This window comes from Coptis chinensis, chromosome 3 (genome assembly GCF_015680905.1).
Source record: "Coptis chinensis isolate HL-2020 chromosome 3, ASM1568090v1, whole genome shotgun sequence".
NCBI lineage: Eukaryota > Viridiplantae > Streptophyta > Magnoliopsida > Ranunculales > Ranunculaceae > Coptis > Coptis chinensis.
Genome location: NC_141458.1, coordinates 5870147 through 5894822, shown reverse-complemented (window position 1 = coordinate 5894822; position 24676 = coordinate 5870147). Strand labels below are relative to the sequence as shown.

Here is a 24676-nt window from a genome sequence, read left to right as displayed (position 1 = left end):
CAACTGGGAGATAGCCATTAGGTCTTGTAGTCTATTCAAAGCGAATATCATAATTGATAAGTCAAGTAGTGAACCAATCAGCCTTTATCCCCCCAGTAGGATTATCATGTTAACCACTTTTGAGCCTTATATATTAAACCTTTTATTCTTAAACCAATCATCTTAAACCCAACTCCAGATAAGGAGTATATCCCATATTATTAGCCTTATCCATATTTCTGAGGATTTCTAAAGAACTAAAGAGAAAGCTAGAACGAAGAAGATTTTGAAGGAAATTTTACCAAAGTCAAATGAAGAAAATCATTCCTTTAGCTCAAAAAAAAAATAAAAAATAAATAAATAATTGAGCAAAAGTAGTGATAGAGGTCAAGTGTTGCAGTCTACAAGTGAAGAAAATTTCCAAGAAGGTCAAAAGCAAAAAGTCTTTAGTATATTCTCAGAAATTTTTGAATCATTTTTACCCTTTTCTTGTTAACCTGTCCTAAGCCCCGTTTTAATACCCAGACTTATCACCAAAGTATGATATGAAGTGTAGAATAGGTGAGAGGATGCTAAAGTGAAAGACCCGACACTTCAAATGTGATTGACATTCTTTCCATGAGACTTTATTTATATATTTGCAAATTTCGCCTTTCCTCGACTAAATATGTGGGATGCTCTACTTTTTACTCATTTCCCTGCATATAGAGGTAAAATAGAAAACTTATCTGAGAGAGATTTCCTTGTGAGTGTATCAAATGGTGAGATTTGAAGTCAAAATAATAATCCAAAGGTGAGGTAGAAATTCCGTTGCTTGGAAAAGAGAAAAGAATCGAAGTGGTTAAAAATGAATAAGCTCTAGTTAGGATGATTAGTCAGTCTTTTCTATCTTTATGAATAGAACCTTAGCCTAATGTTTTATGATCATGGGTATGATAAGTAGTAACCTTTTGATTTAGATATTTTAACTGAAAAAATTGCTTTATCTAGATTTCACCATAGTTCATATATAAAATTGATTTTGTGGGTATATCAACTGAAAACCATCACGAGGCTATAACTCGTCCTTTAAGGGTAACTTAAAGGTTTAAGGCCTTGTTGCATATGGTAATTGCAACCGCGATGCCTGCGAAAGTGAGTTAGTTTATTATTTAATTAGTATTGTTAGCTTTGAACACTTCTCTAGTATACCACATATTTGCTAAGAGACTAGCAAAATGCTAGTTGGGGGTTGTGATAAGTGCTCAAAAGTAATGATTTATAACCCCAATTATGTGTATATTAGTCTCCATTTTATATTTAAATATTCTAATATGATGCAATTTGAGTTTTGCAGGTCAAAGAACCTAAATATGAAATATGGAGGGAAAAGAAGTCAAACAAGTCAAAAAGGAGTCACCGGAATTACACAATTAAAGGCTCCTGGGGCAAAATGTCATATTTGTCTCCATAAGTGCCAAGCCTAATGGGACTCTAAAAGAGGATAATAATTGAGTTAGAAGAGTCTTCAATATTATCTCAAATCCTTAATTTCGACTTCATAGGAAGATGAGATCAACATGGAAAAAGAAGTCGAGTTTCACAAGAATTAGAAAACTGAAGTCAATTGTCAAGTCGCAGGCTTGAAAATAACTGCAGGGCAAAGTGGGCCACGTCCAACTTTAGTCCAACCGAATTTAACTTTTCTAGGATTTCTTCTAGAAATATTACATAGAGTTTGACACCAAATAAACATAGGATTCGGATCTTTATCCAGACAAGCATGTAAGCCAATATATAAGGCACAAAAACCTCAGTTTACATCATCTAGGAAATTTAGTGTTTTGCATCTTAGATCTAGAATTAAGAGAGAAAGTTCAGACCTTTTCACCATTAATAGCTATAAAGATTATTCCTTTTCATATTGTGTTCATAGCATAGTATGAGGGGCTAATCTCCCTTCTCTTGGGAGGGGAGATGAAGCCTTTTTCGTATGTTTTAGTTTAGTTCTTCATCTATCATGTTTTAGTTTAAATCCCTCATTGAGTTTCTTCTTATTCATCCATTGATCTAACGCTCCTGTGGAGGTTAGGAGGTCTTAGGGTAATTCAAGATTGTGTAAAGCCAAATACCACAAACTCTAGATTCTTTTCTTCTAGTTTTTAGTGTTGTAGTGTGATGATTGGATTCTTTATGGCACCTCAATTAGTTGTATGGTTAATGCCACATGTGGATTTTCCATGGCACCTAGAGTTGTATATTGAATGCCACTTAAAAGCACAATTTGGTTAGATAGAAGATATCATTGGAGATTGAAGAAGTATTTGATGGAAAGATAGAAAGCACGTTGAAAGTCACATATTATCATCATGGTTATGAGCATAAGGTTTGTAGGTATGGTGAGTTTCTATTGGTGATTTATATTAAGCATGATAGGTAGATCTATTAGACTAATTCTATGATTTTGGTGGATTCATCTCTCCCAAGATATTCTCTCTCTTGATTCATATTCATATATTTAATTTAGTTTATTTTATGCATAGTTTAAATCTCAAACCAAATCAACTATATATTCTGCATTACTTAGCCACATCTTTTACTTGCATCCATTAGAGTAATTTAGATTAGGAATTTCTATTATCATCACTTAGTTATTTAGAGTAGGATTGATACCTTGTTAGCCACTATACTAATCAATATTTAATAGGCTAAGTAAGATTTGCAAAAGATACGTAACACAAACAACGACATACAAATAATTACGTGTTGCGTGTTTTTTCAGCTACTGAAGCTTATACTTTTCTTGAAAAACAAGCGAAAAAAGGTACACACTGGGGTAACACTGAGTCGTCTAGGTCATCAAAGGACAATATTACAAAGGCCACATCTATTTTTGAGGTAAAACCCGATCCCAAAATAAAAAAATTGATAGAATCCCTAACTAAAAAAGTAGATGCCCTTGCAGTTCAAGTAAACGATCAACTACCAAAACCAGTCATGAACGTTGACACCGCCCCATGTGTTCTTTGTCTTAGTCCTGACCATCCTGATGCATATTGTCCCTTGTTATATGTTTCCCCTACTCAACCATCGGAGGAGGCATGTGCATTCAACATTCCCAATGCACCGTGGAGACAACATCCGAATTTCGCTTGGCGCCAAAATAACCAACAAATGGGGGCTCCTCCAGGTTTCGCTAATCCACCTGTTCGACCTACCAACAATTTTATTCCATACCGCCAAGGAAATAATTAACAATACCAACAAGGTCAATTTCAAAATAATTCCAATGCTAACTATCAAACCAACCGCAGCCTTGTTCCAGCTAATCCATATCCTAACTATAATCAACAACTTCTCAGCAATAGTCGTGAACTACTACCTGTTGCACAACCTGCGCAACCCATTACGGATAGGACAAACGAGACTTTCTTGGCTTACATGAACCAACAGTCTCAAATTTTAACGTCTATCCAACAATCACTTCAACAATTGGCGCAAGAAAAGAGTCGAAAAGGCGTGTTTTCCTTCTGCCAAGCAGTTCCAACCCTAAACCAAAGAAACACGCCTTTGAACTCACCAATGCACTCTGTACAAGCACCTCCAATCAAGGTGAGGTGCATGCAATCACTTTCTCGATCTGGAAAAACGGTAGACAATCAAAAACGTATGCCAGATGATCAACCAAAGGAATCCGAAGGTTCCAATGAACCTATTTCTAATAATGAACCCTACGGACGATTCACCAGATCAAACAAAGTCAACATCTCGAACTTAGGAAATAAGCAAGAAGACCCCTTTTCCAAATTCCATCCTAAGGCACCATTTCTTGCACGCTTGGCAACGAATAAACCTGATGAGAATTTTGCTGAAATTCGAGAGACTTTTAAAAATTTGATGATCAACTTGCCTTTTCTCGATGCCTTTAAAACTATTACCAAAACATGCAAAATTTCAAGGATATGTGCACCACAAAAAAGGAGAACTAATGTTCCTCAACAAGCCGCTCCTCACCGGGACAGTTTCCATCCATCACGAACACAATGGTATAGTCAAATACAAAGACCCTAGTAGACCAACGGTTCCATGCACCTTAGGTGACAAATATACAGCTACTGCGCTACTAGACCTAGGAGCTAGTGTGAACTTACTTCCATATTACTTATTTAAACAACTAGGTCTTCATGAGCACCTACCACCATGACTCTACAGTTAGCCGATCGTTCCATAAAGTATCCAAAAGGAATTATGGAAAATGTCCTTGTAAAAGTCTAAGACTTCTTCTATCCTGTAGACTTTGTTATTTTGGATACAGAAGTTGCATGTGATTCCATTCCTATCATCTTAGGACGTTAAGTTCCTAGCAACCGCTAATGCTCTTATTAACCGTAGGATGGTTCAATGACCATGTCCTTCGAAATCTATCGGTAGAGGTAAATGTGTTCAAATTGATGAAACAAATTCGTGAGCCCCACATCGATGGTGAGGTGAATAGGGGTTAACAAAGATTCCAAAAGAGTATTTAACAAACTCGTTTCCTTAAGATGAAGTGTACCAATTTCTTTCATTTAGCTTAATCCGAAGTTTGAGGACGATGATTATACACAAGAAGTAAATGAGTTATTATAGTCAATACCATTATTTGACCCTCGATCGTAATGTCCAAGAACTTGATGAACATCAATCTGCTTATCGCATGGATGATGACTTTCCTCAAGAATCTTTAATACCCACTACCACCCCTGATTTAAAACCTCTTCCTTTGAATTAAAATACGCATGCGGCTTTGATCCAAATGGTCGCCACCCAGCTTATCATTTCTTCACAATTAATCGACGATCGTGAAGCTCGCTTTAATTAATGTCATTCAACAACATCGCTCGCTATTGATGGTCCCTCGATGACATTAAAGGCATTGCACCTACTGTTTGCACCCATCGTGATACACCTTGAAGAAAATGCTAAGACGCCCCGTGAACCGCGAACGTCCGACTAAACCCTACCATGAAAGATGTGGTAATGCAGAGGAAGTTTTAAAATTACTCGATGCAGGTATTATTTACCCTATCTCCGATAGTGTTTGGGTAAGTCCAATACACGTTGTTCCCAAAATCCGCATTACAAATATTGAAATGATAAAAATGAATGCATTTCCGCCAGATCCCAAGAAATGGCGAATATGCATTGATTCGCAAACTTAATGTTGTCACTCGTAGGATCACTTTCCACTCCCATTCATCGATCGATGCTCGAACGCTTAGCCGGTCATGCATATTACATGTTTTTTCTTGATGGTTATTCGTGTTATTTTCGGATAGTCATAGACCCTCAAGATCAAGACAAGACAACGCTCAATTCGTCCATTTGGTACATTTGCATATAAACGAATGCCTTTCGGCCTTTGCAATGCACCTGGTACTTTCCAACGCCGCATGCTTCACATTTTCAGTGATATGGTTGAACATTTTATAGAAGTGTTCATGGATCTACTTCTCCATATATGGAGATTCTTTCGATAGTTGTCTATCAAATCTTGAAAAAGTTTTTTATACGCCAGAAGAGAAAACCTTGTTCTTAATTGGGAAAAATGTCATTTCATGGTGACAAAAAGAATAGTTTTAGGACATATCGCTTCAAAGGACGGAATCGGCGGACAAAGCTAAGATAGAAAAAATTGCTTCACTTCCTATACCAAAATCAGTTCGAGACATTCGCGATTTTTAGGACACGCAGTTTTCTATAGGAGATTTATTCAAAATTTCTCAAAGGTTGCTCGACCTTTAACCAATCTCCCGCTTAAAGATGCCATTTTTATTTTAGTTTCAATTGCAAACAAGCCTTTGAAATTTTAAAACCGCATTAACTACCGGCCCCATAATTCAACCACCGATTGGTCTAAACCTTTTGAATTAATGTGTGACGGAGCGACTATACTATTGAGCTCGTACTAGGGCAACGCCGGTGAAGATAAGCCAGTTGTCATTTACTATGCGAGTAAAACCCTTTAATGAAGCTCAACGTAACTATACCACCACCGAGAAAGAGTTTCGCCAGATATGCTTTGGATAAGTTTCGTCCTTACCTAGTGGGTTCTCCAACTATTGTCTACATCGACCATGCAGCACTTCGCTATCTATTAGCTTAAAAAAAGATGCAAAACAAAGGTTGATCCGATGGATTCTCCTTTGCAAGAGTTTACTCTAGAAATTAGAGATAAAAAGGTTGCGAAAATGTGGTTGCAGACCATTTATCACGACTTTTGTCGATGATGTTGATACTAATACCGAACCTATCTGTGATTCCTTTCCAGATGAACACTTGTACTCTATTTTTTCATCTCCTTGGTACGCTAACATAGTAAATTACTTAGTTACCGAAGAAGTCCCTTCATCTTGGTCTCGTAATGACCGGAAAAAGTTCTTATCCACTGTGAAATATTATTTCTGGGATGATCCCTACCTCTTCAAATATTATTCCGACCAACTAATCCGCCATTGCATCCCCGATTGGGAACACAATGATGTGTTATCCTTCTGTCATGAACAATCTTGTGGTGGTCATTTTAGTGGTAAGAAAACTACGGCCAAGGTCTTACAATGTAGATTCTATTGGCCAACACTGTTTAAAGATGCACATGAACATTGCAAAGCATGCAATCGCTGCCAGCAGCTAGGACGCATTACTCAACGCAATATGATGCCCTTAAATTCCATTTTAATTGTGGAAATCTTTGATGTATGGGGCATCGACTTCATGGGTCCATTTCCAAATTCGCATGGCTTCCTATACATTCTAGTAGCAGTTGACTATGTATCAAAATGGATTGAGGCATTGGCATGTCGTGGCTAACGATCATAAAACGGTCGCTTTGTTCATAAAAGAAAATATTTTCTCTCGATTTGGTGTTTCAAAAGCTATAATTAGTGATGGGGGAAAACATTTCTGCAATAAAATTTTTGAATCTTTAGTAAAAAAATATGGAGTCACGCACAAAGTGGCAACTCCGTATCATCCTCAAACTAGTGGTCAAGTAGAAGTCTCTAATAGAGAGATCAAATCCATTTTGGAAAAAACTATCAATCCATCTAGAAAAGACTGGTCTCTACGATTATCTGATGCCTTGTGGGCATACAGAACAGTTTTTAAGACACCTATAGGGATGTCTCCTTATAGCCTCATTTTTGGAAAACCTTGTCATCTGCCGGTTGAACTTGAGCACCGTGCTCTATGGGCCATCAAAAGCCTCAATTATAATACTAACGCGGCAGGCGCGAAGAGAAAATTGTAGTTAAATGAGCTTAAGGAAATTCGGAGTGATGCCTATGATCTCTCGAAATCCTATAAAGCCAACATGAAAAGAGTGCATGACAAGCACATATTGAGAAAAAAATTCAAAGTGGGTCAAAAAGTTTTGTTGTACAAATCAAGATTACACATTTTTCCAGGAAAATTAAATACTAGATGGTCTGGTCCTTTCACCGTCTCTGCTGTCACCCCTTATGGGGCTATTTCTTTGAAAAATGTAAATGATGACAGCGAATTTCAAGTAAATGGCCAACGCCTTAAACATTATCATGAGTTGCGCTCTCCAGATGTCGAAGAGACTCTTCTCAATGACCCAGTCTACATAGACTAATAGATTCGAAGGTGTACTTCTTTCCATGTGTTTAAAACAGAGAAAGTACGCCATTTGGGTAGCCGGCCCCTCTTCTATTTTCTTTTCTTTAAATCCCTAGAGTGTGTGGTTGCAAGCGCAGAAACCATAGTCCACAAAAACTCTACTTCAGAACTTAGTATAAATGTCTTCGCTAATCGAAAGCAAACGTGCTCCCGGAAAACAATGGGTACCAAAAATTTCAACTCCTTCTTTCTCCTCCCTTTTCTATTCTCTTCCCTCGCAAACTCCACTCATCATTTGGTCCAAATCTCACCCATCTCAATAGGTAATGGTGGTAGTACTTTTGCTCGAAAGCGGCGAGCTTAAAAAGGATGGGGTGGTGTATGAACTCGTCAAACTCCTTTTTTCACGAGGTCTTGATCTTCTATCCGGTGATGAGCCGGTATAAGGTATATTATTGTCGACACCGTATTTCAGCAGATAAACTTCGTCGTCGTCCCGTTGTTCCCACGGGTTGGGATTCGCCTTGAGGATCGGCGTTAAAAGACTCACATTCGTCTTGAGGATCTGACGTTAAAAGACTCACATTCGTCTTGAGGATCTGACGTTAAAAGACTCAACATGTATATACTCGTTTTTCCTTTAGCACCAAGCATGGTGCCCAAAGAAAGTCATGATATGCAACATCGGACATTTCCTAGTTCGTGAGGGCAATGGATTCCACCAGGCCAACCCCGATCATCAGTTTTACTATAGACATCGTCGGGGCGGTTTGAGGCTATACCATATGTACTAAAGGGTAATATTATTACTGCACCATTGCACATTGGTCAAGGATGGTAATCGCCCCTCAACCCTAGGCCCCTATAACATAAAGGTTAAGCCCACAGTCGGGCAGGTGATTGGGTTTGCCCCCAGGCCCACATGAAAGTTGTCGAAGTTAAGTTCGTTGATGTGTTGTTTTATTTGGATTTCGGTGTTGTTGACACGCCTTTCGCCTTTGTACATTTGTATATAAAAGTGTAAAATAAATAAAACCAAAAAAGTTTGAATACGAAGTATGTCATATTCCAAAGGAGGGATTTTTAATGCCGATCATTTTGATATCTCATTGGTTCAATTTGGAGTTAAAACGAATCGAAATTCCAAGTTTGAAATTTCGGAACAATTCGGGACATAAGGGGAATTTCTGGGCCATATTCTTACAACCACGTCAAACAGGTCAGCTCCTCTTACTGTACTTGTTACTCAGCTTATGCTTAATTTAGGGTTCCAGTCCACTACTCCTTTCATTCCAACAAGGTCTTTCGAGAATTTTGGAATTTTCGAGACTTGTGTTATGGACCACTGGGACCCAATCGCTAGAGATGACATTGAAATGCGGATAACGCATCTCCTCCTCCCCTTCACCACCACCCGACTATTTTAATGAGGCTACCATGCACCGAATCAACACTCCCATGGAAGCCTTGAGACACATGACCACTAGTATGCGCAGGATGTTTCTTCGTCAGGAAGAGATGATTACTTCCCAAAATGACTTCCAGCAAGAAATGCGCAATCGCCAAGGCCGTTTCCAGATAATGATGTTGGCAAATCGCCTTCAATTCCAAGATCAACCTACGGTCTATAGGCCACATTCCGCATTCCGCACAACCCGGTTCGCTATGGCCGATGACGAAAACCCTGGTTCATCTTCTGCTAACCCGGAGGATTCCCAGTAGCTGTCTATTTCCCTTATGCATTGTATTTTTAGTTTTCTTGTGATAAAAATATTATATATCGGTTGATTTCTCATAATTTTGTATCTCCAGACGGTTTGAATGAGAAATTATTTAAGTTATGCACTTATTGTAATTCCTACTATATTGGTTGTCCCTTGATGCATTGGGCCTACTTCAAAGCCCAACGGTCAACTAAACGGATCGATTCTAACGGTCGATGCCCAACGGTCGAAATCAAGTTATAAATCCAACTCTCCTTTTCCACTTTCACTCATTCCCTTCTCCCTCTTCACAAATTCTTTTTTCACAAATTCTCGCTTTTGAACATAATGAATCAAATAGAGCGATGGAAAAGGAAAGCAACGCGAATGGGCTATCACAAAGATTCGTGGATAACAAAGTTTATCATTATTCTCTTTGTCACTCATGCATAACATGATCCGCAACATCTAGATCTATGTAACCGTCTCTTTTTCTGATTTTCATTTTGTATATTTGTATGGTGTGTTAAATAATTCTCACACATTTGTACGGGTTACGTATTAAATGGAGAAGTTCCGTATTAAATATTTGTGTATATTAGTTGTCTTTTCCTCTCTAAAAAAAATAAAAATAAATAAATAATAATAATAATAATAATAAGTAAATAAATAAACAAACCATAACAAAGAAAGGCCATCCAAAACTCACCAAAATAATTAATTGCTACATATGGTGTTTAGATAAGATCGCGCACGCTACAAGGTACGCATAACACTTGTCACACATACAGCTCGATTATTCTATCCATATTCTATTACCGAGTTATGATCATTATTTACGAAATTACGCGGTAAGTCTAACTACCCCCGCGAAACTTTCCTCCGTGATTTTCTAACATTGAACCATCTCATTAATTGTATTTGGATATCCGACATGACAAGACTTATCTTGGGATCCCCTATGATGATGTTCATAATCACATGGGTCATTAACTACACTTGGACTCCGTTATTGGTACGACTCATAGATTGGCTATAAATCTCTTCTTTTTCAGCCATTCTTATTCAAACAATTTTCCCTATCATTCCCCTCGGTAATACTACCAATGGATCAACTAAGAAAAATAAGGCAGAAAAAGACTATCCAAAACTTTCAAGATAGCGGTTTTCTCCTTATTTTGACACCTAAAAATCATACGTCGCGGATGGACCTTTTCTATATCATTCAAGAAATGGGTTATTCCCGAGAATTGGTTTTGATGTTCTACCAATTTAGCGGATCTAAAATGGAAAATTCTACTTCAATGCCTATGGACAACGTTGAATTGACTAAGGAAATTATCTCCGACATACTTCAAATCCCGGTGAATACCCAGGGGTCCCTTTTTTCAAGAGTCATCATTTGATTCCGCCAAAACTTTCTAATGAGCTCATTTCAGATCTCCACATGAAGGTCGGAAATACACATCACATTGTTAAATATTATATATCGGGTTGATTTCTCATAATTTTGTATCTCCGCACGGTTTGAATGAGAAATTATTTAAGTTATGCACTTATTGTAATTCCTACTATATTGGTTGTCCCTTGATGCATTGGGCCTACTCTCAAAGCCCAACGGTCGAACCAAACGGATCGATTCTAACGGCCGATGCCCAACGGTAATAAATCAAGTTATAAATCCAACTCTCCTTTTCCACTTTCACTCATTCCCTTCTCCCTCTTCACAAATTCTTTTTTCACAAATTCTCGCTTTTGAACATAATGAATCAAATAGAGCGATGGAAAAGGAGCAACGCTAATGGGCTATCAAAGATTCGCGGATAACAAGTGTTTATCATTATTCTCTTGTCACTATGCATAACATGATCCGTAACATCTAGATCTATGTAACCGCCTCTTTTTCTGATTTTCATTTTGTATATTTGTATGGTGTGTTAAATAATTCTCACACATTTGTATCGGTTAATACGATTAAATGGAGAAGTTCCAGATTAAATATTTGTGTATATTAGTTGTCTTTTTCCTCTAAAAAAAATAAAAATAAATAAATAATAATAATAATAATAATAAGTAAATAAATAAACAAACCATAACAAAGAAAGGCCATCCAAAACTCACCAAAATAATTAATTGCTACATATGGTGTTTAGATAAGATCACAAGACGCTACAAGGTACGCGATAACACTTGTCACACATACAATTTCGATTATTCTATCCATATTCTATTACCGAAGTTATGATCATTATTTCAAATTACGTAAGTCTAACTACCCCGCGGAAACTTTCCTCCGTGATTTTCTAACATTGAACCATCTCATTAATTGTATTTGGATATCTGACATGACAAGACTTACTGTGGATCCCCTATGATGATGTTCATAATCACATGGGTCATTAACTACACTTGGACTCCAGATTGGTACAGACTCATAGATTGGCTATAAATCTCTTCTTTTTCAGCCATTCTTATTCAAACAATTTTCCCTATCATTCCCTCAGTAATACTACCAATGGATCAACCAAGAAAAATAAGGCAGAAAAAGACTATCTGAAAACTTTCGAAGATAGCCGGTTTTCTCCTTATTTTGACACCGAAATCATACGTCAGCGATGGGACTTCTTCTATATCATTCAAGCAACTGGTTATTCCCGAGAATTGGTTTTGATGTTCTACCAATTTAGCGGATCTAAAAATGGAAAATTCTACTTCAATGCCTATGGACAACGTTCGGAATTGACTAAGGAAATTATCTCCGACATACTTCAAATCCGTTGAATACCCAGGGTCCCTTTTTCAAGAGTCATCATTTGATTCCGCTTTAAAACTTTACTACGAGCTACCGTGATCTCATGTTTAAGTCGGAAATACACATCACATTGTTCTTCAACGCTCTTTGAAACAGAATCAACGCGGTTGTGCTCCACCGGGTTGGGACACAATGTGGTAGGTACATCACACCAATCTGAAGTCACAAAGCCTCAACTTCACCTACTTTGATTTTACAGACTCAAAGAGATGACTTTTGTCTAATCCAATACCTCTAGAACGAATCACCAAGAAAACAAGAAGGTCAAGACACCCTACCCAATTTTAGTAACACAGATTATGATGCGCGTTGGGGTTATCCAGAATTTCTCCAGACACCCTTCAAAGAGCACAAATAAAAGTACTCCAAACAGATTACTCCATTGGTTTTGGACTCGATACTCGATAGAGGAACGTAATCGACCAAGCTAAAATTCGACCATTTATTTGATGAAAATGCCATGTCAACATTATTAATCCCATGGAAGGCATTAAACTTCTTCATCGTGGTTTGAAAGGAACTACACGCCGTAATATCATCATCACAACTCTTCAGGATTTCCAAGATCGCCAACAACATGATGTTGAACAGAGGAGATCTTGGAAAATCATTCTCACCCCTTGCAAAATCACGCTCTCCTAATGGAAAATCAAATCGTACTCGGGCCACCAAGGGGGGACATTGTGATGCAACTCGCCAACAAATGGAAGAACTAAAATACCGGTGTAATGACATATGCCTCCAAGATCAACATAACAATCCATAATTTTCTACTATTACTAAGTCCATAAATAAATACTCATATATGTTATTACATTTTTTCGTCAGATTATGAATTTTGTATTACTTTTGTGTCTTCTTTGTATGAAATGCTTAATAGGTTTGTCATCATTATGTATTGTGACTAATATAATTTAACATGTGCTTACAGGAGGGTCTATTCTCTTATCCATCCAGTTTGCCTTTGTCATTACCTATTTCTTTACTTCATCCACTATGGCATCTTCATCAGTTGGATCTTCATCAAACATGGTACCTCCCAAACTCATTCCTGAGCAATCCTTTCAGTCTATGATGAATTCCAATACCTATGGCCATCTCTTCCGTGACTACATTACAAATATCGGGTGGTCTTCCCTAATTCTTCAACTTGACCAAACTTATTCTCCGAGTTTGGCTGCATACTTTTATGCTAATATGGAAGACACACCAAAGATTCAACCATGCGCATGGTTTCTACTTCTAGACGGGTTCACAATCCAAGTTGGTGACACACCTCATATTTTTCCAACAACAACAACTTGCACTAACTTTGGATCTTCCATATCACGCATCATGTTGCATCATGGCATTACATCTATCATAATTTTACCGCGGCTTCGGTGGGCAAGTTGCTTTCGCGGAAACTTACGGTGATGGTCTTGAAATTAAACGAGAAGGAAATGGCTATGTGGCATGGCGTGACGCCACCATTCCCTCGCAAGCATGACCAAGAACATGGGGATCCGGGCGATGTTTTTGTGTTCTCGAACATTATGGGAGATTGGCATTTTTCTAATCGCCAATGAGGGCCGCTATGCGTTGTATTCGTGCCCTAGCTCAAGGTCATTCATTATTTAACATCATAGGTTGTGTTATTCCAACCTAAAACGAGCTCCTGACTTTTCTTCGGGATCAAGATATACTTTTACCGTCACCGCTTGTTTTAATCATGAAGACATATTTTCCCAGAGTTTGCGCCTACTTTTCATGATGGTCAAGGTAGATTCTATGTGCCCAAAGAAATGTAATCATTCATTCATTGAGGTTTAGGCAATGGAAGCGTCCCGCTCGGTACCTGAGGCATGTTCGTTGTTACCCAAAGGATGAAAATATGAAGACACATTTGAAGAAAGCTGGAAACGAAGAATGGGCAGAAATTTGGCAGACTATTATCTTTTGGCGCGATGCTAAGGAAATGCATTTCCTTTAAGAGGACGCCAAAACTTCACATCCTGCTGGATGGTAAACTTGAGTTTGTCATTGTACATATATCTAGCTAAACCTTATGTTTGGTGTGCTATTGTTTTTCATGTTTCGTATGTTATTGTTTTTTATTTCGTGTGCTATGTTTAGTGTGCTATTGAACATTTTCTTGTTCTTTCTGAATAATATATTATGTTCTCCAACCTTTCTGTTCTAGCAATCTAGCCCTAATTTTGCTCACGGTTCTCAGGTACTTTCTCTCTTTAATTATTGATACTTCGAGGACTAAGCATCATTCTGTTGGGGGGGCTTTAACCCTGTAGCAAATATTAGGCAAATTGCAACCTATATATAGTTTTTATTTCATGTTAATAATTATACTTAGTGACAAAGTCTTGTTTCCTTTTCAATGATGAAAATTGTCTAGAAATCTCACATTAGTATCCGAATTAGGATTTGTTTTTTAAGAAACTTAAGATAATATGTATGCAATAGTTTATACATCTTTTCATGAACATTCATGTAATTGAGTATCATTAATTGTACATATAGGTAAGTTTTTCGAACCAATGGTTAGTTACTTAAACTATAAATCCCTGTGGAGAATCTAACCAAAACCTTGACATGAGTGATTTGTGTGATGACACAGAGGAGTAGTTTTCCGACATTAGAGAAAATCACGATCTACTTCCTTGATCACCAATCAACCCTAGGCAAGAATTTAGGCCATCTTTGGATCGACATAGCTAAAAATTCTTACTGTTACAAATTTTACCGCTTAGTCACCTTAATCGAACCTTTCATCAAAAAAAAAAAAAAAAAAAAAATATATATATATATATATATATATATATATATATATATATATATATATATATATATATATATATATATATATATATATATATATATAATTCCTTACCCATCTATTAAACCAAATAAAAGAACCTACCTAAGTGATGAGTATGAGAAATAGGATGAAATGTGGAAAGAATAAAGAGAAAGACTTGTCCCAAATAAAAGTCATTTACTTGCTTCAGAAAGAAAATAGAATCATGTTCTTAAGCCATCTAAAAAAATCCATTAGAGGCTTAAGAACAAGGTTGGAAAACTCAAGTAGAAGAAGGAAAGAAAACAAAGATTTCTCTAGTGTAAATATATGAAGACCCTATTCTCTCATACTCAGAATTTTAATTATCCATTTCCATTTTCTTGTACACTATCACCTAATCCCCACAATACTTAATAAAGACCTCTAGCTCAATTAGGAGTAGGGTGGTGTGATAATAAGTAGTAGACGGATTGATCGACATTACATCGGCTCCTCCTCGGTCATTGAGATGTGAGGAAACGTGTGCCCACCGCATTAACTCGGAGTTAACAAAACCTCGAAAGTGGAAAAATTTTGAGTGAAATTGTGTTTTGACACATACCTATGAGAACCCATTTAGGTACACTCTCCAAAGGATTCAGTAAACAACCCCGCTAGTACATTTCAATGAAAAGTTCATCGCATGCATGATCATATGTAGATGTTTTAAATTATTGAATACATATTAACTTGAGTTTCAAAGAAATCAATCCTCGTTCCCTAAGGAGATGTATGGATATCTGAGATTAATTTAGGAAACGAAGTTCGCCACCGAAGTCGTTGTAGTATAAATGAAGTTTGTGAGTATCTTCTCCGGAAAACTCTCACGGGTTATAACTCGGCCCACTAGGGAATTCCTAGTGGTTTAAGGCCTTGTTGCATATGGTCAATGCAACCGACTCTACTAAACAAGAATTAGTTAGGACTACACATTTTTGGCCACTTATCCGTTTTAATGTCTCTTCTTTGCTTGAGGACAAGCAAAAGTCTTTTTGGGGGTAGTGTGATAAGCACCCAAAAGTGTATTATGAAACCCCGCCGAGACATATAAATTTGGTTAACTATGTGTTTAATAATCATGAAATAAATATGTTTTCATACTTTTGCAGGTATTCGCAGTAAACATGGAAATATGGTTTAAACCTGCAATAAAGCATGAGGAACGACATGTATATGAATTCTTCCAAATCCGCACAGAAGCATCAAACTTCTGAAGCTCCTACCTCTTGAACCAGGACTCTGAATGCACAAGTGAGCTGCTCGCATATCGTATGATGAACTCTACGCGATAGGCGGAAGTTGTAAAATTGCCCAAAGACCGGACTGCCACTGGACTGCACATAAGACCCACTATACGAGCCCGCAAGATTGGATAAGTCATCAATCATGGAGCATGTCAAGACAAAAATGACAAATTATTGGTGCAAAGTTGACACCTTGCATGTAATTAATTAGATTAGGTGTTAATAGTGAAAAAAAAGGCAAGGTGTCACTTTGTTTTAATGTGGTGGATAAAAATGAAGTAAATGTGGTTTGATGTTTCACATGGGAGGAAATGAGATGTCTCTCAAATGAAGAAGAAAACAAAACAGGGGGACACTCCATTTACTCCCTTGACTTCTTTTCCTTACCTTGTATTATTTTAGTTCCTTAGTCATTTTTATTATTTAGTTTTAGTTTTTTAAGAAAAGCTTGTAATAGTTTTTAATGGAGGAAACCTTAGTTTTCTTCTAGAAAATAAAAAGCAAGTGAGTTTAATTGTTTTTTCTTCTTCTTCTTTCTCTCTCTTTTGTTCTTCTAGCTTGTAATTCATCATCCCAAGGATCATGAGCTAACTTCTCTTTTGGGGAGTTAATCCATCTCATGTGAGGGAGAATATTTGTGGTTGGCTTGGCAGGTTGTTAGGAAGAACAACTAGACCTACATCCTATCCCAAAATGATAGTTGGTGTAGTGTCTAGTTAGGAATCAAAGTAATGAGCTTAGAGATAAGTCATTGCTTGGTTCCATTCTACATAGCATGTATGAACTCTTTAATGAGCCATACATGTTAGGGATCAAGTTTTCTTCCATTAGGGCTTGTCTATGAGTCTAGGAAGAATCAAATGAACCTTTTTCAAATCAACAACTAAATGTTATTTTCACATGAGGAGGATTAGCTCTCCACCTTTCCTTTAGTAAATTGAATTTTGTATTAATTGCATGATTTCAAATCTTAATGTTTTTTTTCTTTAATGTTTGTATAGGAAAGAAACCTAGCATTAGTAGTAAACTTACTCACTAGTTCCCTAAGAGTAACAACCAATTTGCAGTTGTCCTAGACTTTAGGTTGGTTCGAATCCTTATTCCAACTTTACGAAACGAAGATCGTGAGTAAGGAACTTTGAGTTCGCTTTCGATCAAATTAGAGAGTCAAATCTCTAACGTAGTAAAAAAAGCTAATATCATTCTTGCCTGATTCCGCCATCCAATGGTGCAACCACTACTGAAGTTGGTCTTGATGTCAAGGCAATATTGCTTCTGTTGTCGTCTGCCATATGTGACTTTTCAATTTCCAGGCTTCTAGTCAGAAGTATATATGACCATGATCTCAAAACGTTGTTATCTAAGCATGGTTGAGGAGTACAGAACTGGTTATCCAACCATGGTAGAGCAGATTGGGAAAGGACTAAAGGGAAGGCAGATATAGTTCAAACAAGCACATGGAGGGAGGCAAATTTCGGAGCAGACTTGTGTACAAAGAAAGGAGCGACCCTAGCAAAAGGCCAGAAACAATGGTAGGAGAATAGACCTAATTTTGTTTATAGGGTAGAGAATTAACACTCTACTTATTTCAGATTTATTTCTTAAAAATTTCATAAATGTATGTTGGAGTGGTCTACCCAGGGCCCTCACAAAATGTATACTATTTTTTCTTTGCTATCTAATACAATTACCCTTTAGCAAAAAAAAAAAGTACAGAACTGGTTATGGTCTTGCTACAAAGAACTAGTCCCACCAAAGTTTGTCGTTGTTGTTCCTACTCCCTCATTGAACATTGTTGGTGGCTCCAAAGATGTTCTGGTACGTTTTCCTTTGGGCTCATATGCTTGATCATAGTAGTCCTCCTCTAGCCCTTCCAAAACCAAGCCAGATGAACTTGAAGATGCGCTTTTATCGCTCCTTCCCTGCTTGCTGATCCTACAAAGAGCCAATACGTCTTGACCAGGTGGATAGATTTTCAAGGTATACTCATGCATTAGTGTATTGGTCATATTCGTGACATGGGAGGTTATTGGTGGCAAGTGGGACGGATGCGGTATAAGAGGGAGAAGACATGCAATAGTGGATTATATTCTGGGAAACCCTAACCGCAATGAAACCGACGCGGCACGTGGAGAGAGATGGACCGCTAGATGAAAGAGAGATTAACGAACCACAAGAAGAGGTTAGAAAGGAGAGAGATATAAAGAAGAAGACGCGAGAAAGAAAGAGAAGAAAAAAGGGAGAGAAGAGAGAGAAAAGAAAATACTAATACATTGAATCTGAGAGTTGGTACTATTTACATAGGATCTTAGTGGTTGTAATATCTAGTAATACATTTGGCACCGTCTGTGAGGACCAGAAGAAAAATGGCCACTGTAGCGAAAAGAGGAGTAGGAAGACCTAGGAAAGTAGCAGTTAGAGAGGCGGTCGAGGGAACAAAGAGCACTAAGATGGAAGGGGTAGGAGAGGAAGAAATATCAGACGTGGCAGCTAACGCTACTAGACTTCTTCAGGAGGAGATAGTTAAGCTAAGGAATGATAATGACGAGTTGAGAAAGGAGAGGGAGACTACACGTGGTGAAATGGAGCGGGGGGATCCTCGGGGAAGTGAAGTGGAGGGGCAGAATGAGGAGTACCCGCCACCGGATGCGGAACAAACATCGGGCATCACTCTGGAGGTAGTACATGCTATGATTGAGAAAGATAGGGAAATAAACCGCATAGCAGAAAGAGCGAACCAGAGTGTTGCACAGAAGGAGGTTGTGAGCCTCAATAAAAATCTGCTGGCAGATTCGATCTGGAATTCGAAAGTGCCTAAGAGGTTCTCCCAACCCAGGTTTGAGAGGTATGATGGGAAAGGAGACCCGACTGATCAGTTGCACCATTTTCAGCAACAGATGTTGTTATGGCAGGAGAGTAAGTATGATGGACCCCGCTCCCCCCAGCCAGTCTTAAGGGGGGGAGCCTTAGATTGGTATTACAGGTTGGCTTCGCGGAGCATCAAAAGGTTTGAAGAGCTGGAGTGCGCCTTTGTTGATCACTTCATACACCAGAAAAGGATGGTGGTTGATATCGTGGCTCTGTTCAACATTAAACAAAGATTGGGAGTTTTTGTGTAGATTCAAGGAGGAGACACTGAGAGTGGAAAATCTGGATGAACATACGGAGGTCATAGCCTTCCAGCACGGCTTGAGATTGGGAACTAGAGTTCATGAGTCGGTGTCCAAAATAGAAATCACTACTTTGCACACTCTTTACCCAAAGGTAGAAAAATACATACGATATGAGGATATAATGCAGAGGAATGCGAAGGAACAGAAGAAGTCAGGGAAGACAATGCAGGCTGTGGACAGAGATGACTAAAAAGGTAAAGGTATGATAGAGGAAAGAGAGAGAGGGTCATACAGAGGGGAGAACTGAGGTCCGGAGAGGACGGGGAATCGAGGCAGAAGGGATATCCGAGAAAGGAAGTCATACCGCGAAATAGAACAGACTCCTCTTAACAGGCCCTTAGAGGAAATCTTGCCTCTAATTAAGGGGCAACAATATTATGAGGGGCTCCAGAGTACACCAGGGGAGATAGAGGGGAAACCATTTTGCGCGTACCATCAAATCAGGAATCATGCCACTAATAAATGTTATGCCTTGAAGTGGCTAGTGGAAAGAATGATTGAAAAGGGGATGCTCAGGGAGTTTGTCACGGAGGTTCGTCAAGCCGAGAGAGTGCCAGCTCCAGCTAGAATTTTAGGTACTATCAATGTCATCTTTAGTGGAGAAACACTGGGAATGAATGCACACAGAGACAAGATAAGAAAGATAGCAAGTTTACAGCAGGTTAATGAGGTGGTGAGCATATCGTGGTTAGTTTGTGGAACTGCGATGGGAGAGGAAAACATAATGTTCACCCCAAAAAACCTAGAGTCAGTAATTTCACCGCATGAGGATGCATTGGTGATTACTATAGCGATGGGTAATTATCTGGTAAAGAGGGTGTTGATAGACTGCGGCAGTTCAGTGGATTTGTTATTTAAAGGGGCCATGGAGGAGATGAATATCGACAGAGATTAGTTGAAAGCCCCTCAAACCAATTTGTATGGGTTCAACGGTAGTATGACAGAGCCCATGGGGGAGCTGGTGCTTCCAGTAACAGTAGGTCCGACGACACTAGTTCCCAATATATGCAATTCTAGGGAGAAGATGGATCCCTGGAATGAAGGCAATTCCATCGACATATTATCAGGTGATCCGCTTCCCCACGAATGGGGGGATGTATGAAATAAGGGGGGATCAAGTGGCAGCGCAGAACATCCATTAGGTGACTGTAAAAAGTATGGTCTGAGGAATGAAAGGGGAGGGGTCGTCACACAAACAAGGATCAGCATAGCAATTACAGGAGGCAGCTGCGACAGAAGTGTATGAGCCTCTGATGGGACCGAAAACTTTGGATGAGATTGAGGTAGTGAACCTAGGGGTTGGAGACGAGGAGAAATTTACATCGGTGGGGTCTGACTTGCCAGAAGAATGGAAAGTAAGCTAGTGCAGTTTTTAGCAGAGAATACAAATATATTTGCATGGGTGATTGAGGATATCACGAGGTTAGACCCAGAGTTTACATGTCATCACTTGCATATGAATGAAGATGCAAAGCCTGTAAGACAAAAGATGAGAAGCGTGAGACCCAAGTACGTTGAAGGGATTCGTGAAGAGGTTATACGACTAAAGGGGGCTGGGATAATAAGGGATGTAGAATTAACGGAATGGCTGTCCAATGTGGTCGCGGTTCCAAATAAGAACGACAAAGTCCGAATGTGTGTTGACTTTACGGACGTAAACAAAGAGTGTACGAAAGATTGTTACCCTATGCCGCGGGTGGACGAGTTACTAGACAGAACTGCATATTTCAAAGTGTCTTCTTTCATGGACGCATCCATGGGGTACAATCAGGTTGCAATGATCGGCCCAGATCAGGAAAAGACAACCTTTGTGGTGGAAGGTGGTACCTACTATTACACCAGGATGCCCTTTGGTTTAAAAAATGTTGGGGCTACATTTCAGCACTTAGGAGAAAAGATGTTTGAAGGCAAGATTCGGAAGGGGATGGAGATATACATTGGTGACATGGTGGAAAAAAACATGTCAGAAGAGGAACACTTAGAAGGTCTCCAAGAGACTTTTCGCATTTTGCGGATGCATAAGCTGAAACTCAATCCCGAGAAATGCACCTTTGGGGTAATGTCTGGAAAGTTCTTGGGTTACATAGTCATGCACCGCATAATAGAGGCAAATCCTGAACATATCAGATCACTGATAGAAATGTCGTCCCCTCAAAATGTGAAAGAGGTGCAAAGGTTAGCTGGGAGGGTCACGGCACTTAACAAGTTTATTTCCAAGTCGTCGGACAAATGTCAACCACTGTATCGTTTGTTGAGAAAGACGCCGGACTTTTCAATGGACTGCGAAGTGTGAAGAAGCCTTCCAGGAGTTGAAGAGTTATCTAGGAAAGGCACCTTTACTGTCGTGACCGGAACAGGGTAAGAAACTGTATTTGTATTTAGGAGTTTCGGAATATGCAGTAAGCTCAGTCCTAGTGCGAGTCGTCGAAAAAGTAGAAAAGCCAGTTTACTTTCAGAGTAAAACCATGCTGGATACGGAGACCCGGTACAGTAGGATTGAGAAATACGCTTTGGCTTTGGTATTTTCTGATTTAAAGTTAAAGCCTTATTTCGAGGCTCATTCAGTGGTGGTAATTACGAATCTACCCCTCAAGCAAGCGTTGAAGGCAGAGAAGTCAGGCAGAATGCTAAAATGGGTAGTGATGCTCAGTTGTTATGAGATTCAGTACCAAATCCGAACGGTAGAAAAGGCACAAGCAATGGCGGAGTTTCTGGCAGAGTTCCCAGCCGGGGAGAGGAGATAGTCATGGAACAAGAAGGGGAACCTAATCATAATCCCTTGGATCCTTGGGATAGACGGAATGGGTGGAGATTTTTCGCGGATGGCTCTGCTACAAATACAGGGAACGGAATTAGCATCGTCCAATGACTCCTGAGAACACTCGGCTAGAGTTATTGATGAAACTGGGATTTGCGGCTTCTAATAATGAGTCTGAATATGAAGCAGTGATAGCAGGATTGGATCTGGCAAAAGATTTAGGGGTGAACAAATTGTCTATTTACTCAGATTCTAATTTGGTGATTTGTCAGGTGAATGGTGGGTTCGTGGCCCACTGCCCAAGGATGGCAAGATACCTGGAAGTTCTACAAAGAAAAGCAAGCAAGTTCAGCAAGATAAAGTTCGCCCATTTAGGCCGCGGAGAGAATAGACAAGCCGATGCACTGGCTTATGTGGCCTCTGTGCTTCCTGGGACAGAGGGTCGGTCTATTGAAGTGAGGGTGATGAGCAAACCAAGTACGTCAGAGGAGGAGGGTGTTTGGCTCACCACTGAGAAAGATCCGGGTTGGATGACACCCATAAAGAATTTCCTTATGAGAATAGAGATAGAAGACAAACAGGAGAGACAAAAAATGGAACAGGTGAGTCAAAGGTACACCTTACTAGATGGGGATCTGTATAGGAGAAATTTCAACGGACCAATGTTAAAGTGCTTAGGGCCGCAACAGGTTCAAGAAATTTTGGCCGAGGTACACGAAGGTGATTGTGGAAGTCACTCGGCTGGGCGAACAACAACCCACAGATTGATATCACAGGGGTATTTTTGGCCCCATATAAAGAGAGATGCCACAGAGTATGCCAAGAAATGTGAGAAATGCCAGAGATTTGCACCGCTCATCCATTCACCAGCTGAGCCGTTGCATAATGTGTTCAGCCCTTGGCCATTCACCATGTGGGCACTGGATATAGTTGGACCTCTGCCCATGGCAAGCGGCAAAAGGAGGTTTATGTTGGCCGCTACAGACTATTTTACCAAGTGGGTAGAAGGAGTGGCATTACAACAAGTTAAGGAAGAACATGTGAAGAAGTTCCTGTGGGAGAATATTATATGTAGGTTCGGGTTGCCACATACAGTCATCGTGGATAATGGAACTCAGTTTACTGGGGGAAAGGTGCGAGAGTTCCTACAGGCGTTCAAGGTGAAGCAAGGGTTCTCAGCCCCCTACAATCCTGAAGGAAATGGGCAAGCAGAGTCGTCAAACAAAATCATAATGGATAATTTAAAGAGAAAGCTGGAGGAGCGGAAAGGAGCATGGGCTGATGAACTGAATCACGTATTATGGGCTTATCGCACCACACCACGAACTTCCACCAATGAATCACCATTCGCAATGGCGTATAGTGTAGAGCAGTCATACCAGTGGAAATGATAGTATCAACGACGAGAACCAGAGCTATGGAATTGGGTATGAATGAGAGGATATTAGCCACAGAGTTGAATCTCATAGAGGAAAGAAGAGAAATAGCTCACATACGGTTGGAGGAATACCACCAAAAGTCGTAGAGACAGTATGATAAGCGAGTGAAGCCGCAAACATTCATGGTTGGTGATTTAATGCTACGACGAGTTACACCAGCCACCAAAAAGGAGAATGAAGGTAAACTGGGTCCCAACTGGGAGGGACCATATGTCGTGACAGAGAAGGGTACTTCTGGAACTTACAGGTTACAGACTTCAGCAGGGGAGAAGATCGAGAAATCATGGAATATCATAATGTTGAAAAAATTCTATAGTGGAAGCATTGTTTAGTTTTTCATTTGAGTGAGGGGGGGATGAGCCCTTCAGTAACTGAACGTCCAAATCAACATGGGGGCAAAGTGAGTTTCCCCACAGGCTTCACAGCTGACCATAGACAGCGGGGGGGATGAGCCCTTCGCGGACTATATGTCCATATCAACATGGGGGGAAAATGAGCTACCCCCAACAAGCTTCACAACTGACCAAAGACAGCGGGGGGGATGAGCCCTTCGCGAACTGAACGTCTAAATCAACATGGGGGCAAAGTGAGCTGCCCCCAACAAGCTTCACAGCTGACCAAAGACAGTGGGGAGGAGGAGCCCTTCACGGAATGAACGTCCAAATCAACATGGGGGCAAAGTGAGCTGCCCCCAACACGCTTCACAGCTGACCAAAGACAGGGGGGATGAGCCCTTTGCTGACTGAACGTTCAAATCAACATGGGGGCAAAGTGAGTTGCCCCCAACAGGCTTCACAGCTGATCAAAGACAGCGGGGGGAGAGGAGCCCTTCGCGGACCATATGCCCAAATTAACATGGGGGCAAAGTGAGTTGCTCCCGCCAGGCTTCACAGCTGATCAACACAGAAGGGAAAAGAAAGAATCGCAGACTAGAGGTCAGAATTAACCTTAAGGTAAAATTTAGCTGCCCCATCAGGCGTCATAGCTGGGGTATGGGGCTAATACCTCGTTAATTCTAAAACATGTTTTGTACATAAACTCAATCTTGATTAATTGGAAGTGAAGTCGCTTTATGACCACTTGCACTACAAATGAAGTTGTGATCTCTCACACTATGAAACTGTGGGAAGTGG

At 39.6% G+C, this 24676-nt stretch overlaps 1 protein-coding gene across 1 annotated transcript; it reads left to right on the top strand.

Moving 5' to 3' along the window:
• Nucleotides 1-19839: 19839 nt before the first annotated feature.
• Nucleotides 19840-20241, top strand: LOC147507542 (uncharacterized). Its single transcript, XM_086596316.1, has one exon. The coding sequence runs from the start codon at nt 19840-19842 to the stop codon at nt 20239-20241; it is 402 nt and encodes a 133-aa protein (XP_086452442.1).
• Nucleotides 20242-24676: the final 4435 nt, after the last annotated feature.

Coding starts and splice junctions, on each gene's coding strand:
- LOC147507542 (XM_086596316.1), top strand. CDS start 19,840: ATGATTGAAAAGGGGATGCTCAGGGAGTTTGTCACGGAGGTTCGTCAA.